The sequence below is a fragment of the Montipora foliosa genome, chromosome 2 (assembly GCF_036669935.1).
Source record: "Montipora foliosa isolate CH-2021 chromosome 2, ASM3666993v2, whole genome shotgun sequence".
Taxonomy (NCBI): Eukaryota; Metazoa; Cnidaria; class Anthozoa; order Scleractinia; family Acroporidae; genus Montipora; species Montipora foliosa.
In genome coordinates, this window is record NC_090870.1 from 9,278,496 (window position 1) to 9,283,495 (window position 5,000).

The 5,000-nt window shown below is 39.3% G+C and overlaps 1 protein-coding gene across 1 annotated transcript in view; it reads left to right on the forward strand.

Moving 5' to 3' along the window:
* The window catches only part of LOC137992339 (uncharacterized), a 62,205-nt gene extending 57,709 nt beyond the window's left edge, over window positions 1-4,496 (forward strand). The window contains 3 exon segments of the mRNA XM_068837624.1: window positions 1,057-1,193; window positions 1,643-1,877; window positions 3,730-4,496. Of these exon segments, the coding sequence (XP_068693725.1) occupies window positions 1,057-1,193; window positions 1,643-1,877; window positions 3,730-3,874 (517 nt within the window). The 3' untranslated portion in view covers window positions 3,875-4,496.
* The last annotated feature ends 504 nt before the right edge of the window (window positions 4,497-5,000 follow it).

Sequence of the window (5,000 nt, forward strand, 5' to 3'; positions counted from 1 at the left end):
GTATTAAAGTACAAACGACTAGCTTTAACGGGAATGGCTGTATCAATAAATTCAGTTGATACAACACTAAGGAGGGAAAGAAAACCTGGCTTTTTGAGAGTTAGGCCTTCGTCAGAGCGATTTGAATCAGCCGGACGAGAGAGTTCTGTATCTTGATCACGTTCAGCTTCGTGCCATTCGTAGGCCAGGTCGGCAAGAAAGGAACATTTAAAAATCGGTACATTTGTGTGTCTTAAGGATGGTGCCTACAAATTCAAAGGTATTTTTCGCGATTTACTGAATATGCGAGAAATGTAGATCTTGAAATCCAAAAAGAAAATTGGGGGTAACCACGTATTTATTTGTAAAAAGCTTTAAACTACAAAACAATGTATGGCGTTCTTTTCCAAATTGAAGCTTAATTATCTCTGAAAAATGCGTGGTTACCCCCAATTTTCTTTTTGGATACCAAGAGCAATTGCTAAATTCTGCTTTCTCCGCATGGTTTTGAACCGCGCAAAAACATCCCTGTATTAATAAGCACTACCCATAGGAAATCCGAGTATCTCGAGATGCGCAGAACGTATGCACAATAACAATAGTAAGCACCGTCCTTAAAAAGGCATTGCCACGCTATTTTAGTCAAACTTCAAAACACTAAAGGACGTCGTGGCAGCCATGAAGACCAAAAGATAATGTTGTAGTTTTGTTGAAAATAACCACTGAAGTGCACTGAAGCTACTTTTATAACAAAAAGAATTTTTGTATGCAGCTAAGGATGGAGAGGATGGGAATGGATTGAACTTGAAAAACATGGCAATTTTTTTCAAATTTGGAGACGGTGTCTTGAGAAAGTCGCCAAAAATACCAATAGCTCTTTTTGCCATTAATATATTTCATGTCCTCTCAGTGGGTTTCCAGGAATGTTATACATGTGAGCTACGGTACTAATTTAGATTTTTATCTTGTTTTGACTTAAAAATCGCAGATTTAGCATAACAGTGCCCGTTCGATTCCTCTTCTTAGCGCTGCGGTTGGTTTCTAACCTAAGTCCTTTTCTTAATTCTTTGATTTCAGAATCCTCCTTTCCCTGCCTGATTCTGGTGATGTCCATTTGATGACCCGCTTCAAAAGCGACGATTCTCAATTGGGTGAAGATAGTGATCATGGGAATTGTTCAGCAAAACGGTTGGCCCGCAAAAGAAAAATTTCAGGTGATTGCTGTCGTTTCGTATAAAAATTTAGCATGCATGACAACGTTACGATCGAGGAAGTCGATGTCTTTTTATGACCAACTTAGTAAGAACTTTAGCAGTCATGATTGCTCTATCTGGCGAATTGCAAGCAGGCTGCGTGTATTTAGTCCAGCAGAAGGTCGCGACAAGCTTTTTAAAATACTCTTTGACCGGCAGCCACCCCACAAATATTTCAGGCATCATTAAAGGTGAGACACTGATAGTTGAAATCATGACTAACGATAGTAAAACGAGCTAAAGAACTTCGTCTGGCCTTGATCATTACCCTAAATGGTGTCATTTTATACACAGTAAATTGCTCGACTGCTGCCTCCCGTTGCATGTCTTGATGAACGTGGCTTAAAACCTCGGCAGTCCTCTCTCGTTGTATGTCTCTTATACGTGCCGTGCATGCACTTATTTTCCAGGTCGGTTGCGCAGGAAATCAAAAGAATCATATCGCCTAGGTCCCAAGGTTGATGTAACTCCAGCGGGCAGTGACGATGAACTGGAGCGGGAAACGTCTTTTATGAACTCTGGTACCTTTAAACCAGTCGAGGGTTTTTCCAACCCTATACCCGTGAGCTCCAGAGAGGACGACTTTGATGACCTTAGTGATGGAGACATGAAAAAGCGTCGGAGCTCAAAAACGAAAGAATTCCGGTAACTATATATACAGTTTTGACATGAAAATAATAACAATCTTAAGTAATTGCAATAGAAAAGTAAACAATATTGTTTTAATTAAGAAATAAGTACTGACTGTATCAAACTGAACAAGGCAACTAACATGAGAATATAATTATCACTAAAAATTGAAGCGCAGCCAGGATTAGGCATATTAAAATACAATAAAAAACGTTCTTTGGCTAAAAATTTTTTTGAAAAAGAATATAAGCTTTCGGCTGTCGATCTACAGCCTTCCACGGATAAAACGTTGAATGTAAATTAGTGAAATATATACAGAAAAGGCGAGATAAAAATGATAAAAAGAACAGAGTAAAGGTATGAAAAATGGTGGCTATTGTTTAAAAAGAATTTTATACTGATTAGGAATCGGCTTAAAGTTATTGTCAGCATGCTTGGTAGAAGAGGTGTGCCAGGCCTCTAGAGTTTTCCTAACACGAAAAGAGCCTTTGTCGATAACTCGAGAATGATTGAAATCAATGCGATGACCGAAAGACCACGCATGTTTCGCAATGTTTGACCCATTAGCACATATTTTTACATTCCTAACGTGTTCTTTCTTGCGGGTTTCAAAGCAACGGCCAGTTTCACCTATATAACACCAATCACAATCGGCACAGGGTATTTTATAAACCACGTTGGGTTGGTGTTCAATAGCTGGTCTGAATTTAGGAGAAAGGAATTCTTGTTGTAAAGTCTTATCAGGCCTCGGTTGTTCAAAAGGTGGATAACGCTATCCACCGGGTAAATCACTATCCAGCGTATCAATACTAGCAAAACCAATTGAGTTATCCAGTGGATAGCGCTATCCACCCGCCAGAACTACAAAGGGCTGGCGCAGTTGTGAGAGCACCACCGCTTTCACCAATGGTCCTGGGTCCGATTTCCGGCGGATTCAGCGTCATGTTCGATGAGTTGGTTTATTCTCTACTGGTTCTTCTTTTTGCCAAACATTCAACGATTCATTTGTTCTACTCTAATTTGATTTGATGTCTAGTCTCCTTGGCCTGGGAAGTGAAAAACCATCATGAAATTAGTCACGAACATTCGTAAAAGTTCCACATTCGAAACCTGTATCAATTTAATTTGGATTGTAACAGAAAGCAAGAGTCCATTACCCAAGAGTACTTTGAATCTGGTATCAGGTTTGTCTCGTCAGCGTCGAAATAGTGTCTATTTTTAAACCAAGTTTTGTGGGAAAATAAAGAATAGACCAAATGTTGTATCTCTCGGGTATAAGATTCTTTGTGTATTGTACATGTATTTGTATTATAATTTATATAATAACCCAAGTTATTCACGGATTTTGATTAGTTCTTGCCTATGATCTATTAGAGGACAGACGCACGATTGACGTCACCATCAGCTTTTATGCGAATAAAGTTTAATTCTTTATTATATAAAACAAATAGATTCCACGAACTATTTGTTAAATAGCATCCACATTTGAATGATATGGAAATACCTGGAACAAAACATCTTAATCACAAAGGGTTTGAATTGGGTACAACATTGAGTTAACCGATTTGGTATATTGTTTATTTTCCCGTAAACTTAATTTAAAATAGACACTTTTCTGACGCTGTTGGGGACTAGGCCATTCAATTTGGCTAATTCTTACTCTTGGTTTATAGAATCTTGCAGAAAGTTAATACAAAATGGATGAAAGCAGTCGTCTCCCATGGGTGTGTAAATTGGGATGTACAACTCCTATTGAAATCCTGAGCTGCACTTTTAAATTTGCCAGCCTGTATTTTTTTTTTTCTTTTACCACATTTCCGTTTTGGTGCCACTCACTTATGAAACGTTTGTCTTTCTCCTTTCATAGACAACGCGAAGATACCCACGATACACCTGATTTGACAGACAATGAGGGAGAGCTGGGGTTTAACACCTTTCAGCCCGCCTCTTACGTCAACGAAGGTGCCCACACTTCGGATGATGCCGAATCTGAACTGGAAAAGGAAAAATGAGTGACAGCAGAGTCACATTCAGATTACATTTAAACCGCATTGTAGCAAGCATAGAGCCAGCCTAATTACTTCATGAGCTCATAAGCGTAAAATAGGTAATCATTTGAAACTAGAAATATGTCTTTTTGACAACAAAAAGTTGATAGTTGGAAAATAAATTTCTATACACTCACGCGCGTGTTTCCGCGATCCCGCTCGCGAACGCTAGGCGGGGAAGTAGGAAACTATTTTTTTTTCGGATTTGGTTTCGATCTTACTCATTTGGTAGAGCTTTGATAAAGACGTAGACCTTGATTACAGTCCTGAAATTATGTCGAATAATTCGAACTCGCTTTTCTCTCCATTTTAAAGCACTTTGAGAATGATCTATTTTGGATCAATTCGCCCTCTGTAGAGGAGTCAAGTGCACCCTTTTGATCAAAACGACGTTCATTTTGACTCCTTGTAATATCAGAATGGGATTGCATGAAATTAATCTTTCACTGAGACCTCAGCGAGTTTCCTATTGAAGCAACGCACTCGACGGTTTATATTAAATTACAAGACCGGTTTTATATTAGTACTTCGGGTTCAGACTTGTTATATTGGAAAGCATCAATAAGCTGGTAGGTTTGCTAATAAAAGTTGTTGCATTTAAACACTGTTGATTTTGGTCTTTCTGCCGTTTAGTACGCCAGTCGTCTTAGTGAATAGCACACGTCCTTGTTCCGGCTTTTCGCCCTCTCTGAACCGCCGTAAACACGACAGCGTAAAATTTTAAGTTGGGTTAAATTAGTTTCAGTCAGTTGTATGTTTCACTACAACCTCGTTCCCAGGGCGTTCCCCTACCTATCTTTGGGGCGGGACTCGGCGGTGAAAAGCCCTGGGAACGAGCTTGGCTTCATTAAGTTATTGGCAATGACCCGTTATATCTAACAACGCAGGCCGGAACCTTGTGCACCAGTCTTTGCGAATACTTTGTGGGTTCTTCAAAAAGGGCTGTGAGTTTGCAGTCCTCATCCGCTTGAAAGCCTGACCCCTTGCGGATGTAATAATTAACAATAATTCCATGAGCGCGCGTTGGATATGAGATGGTAAAAAGCCAATAAGCGCGAATGAAATAATTGTTTTATTAAATTCCTTAAAC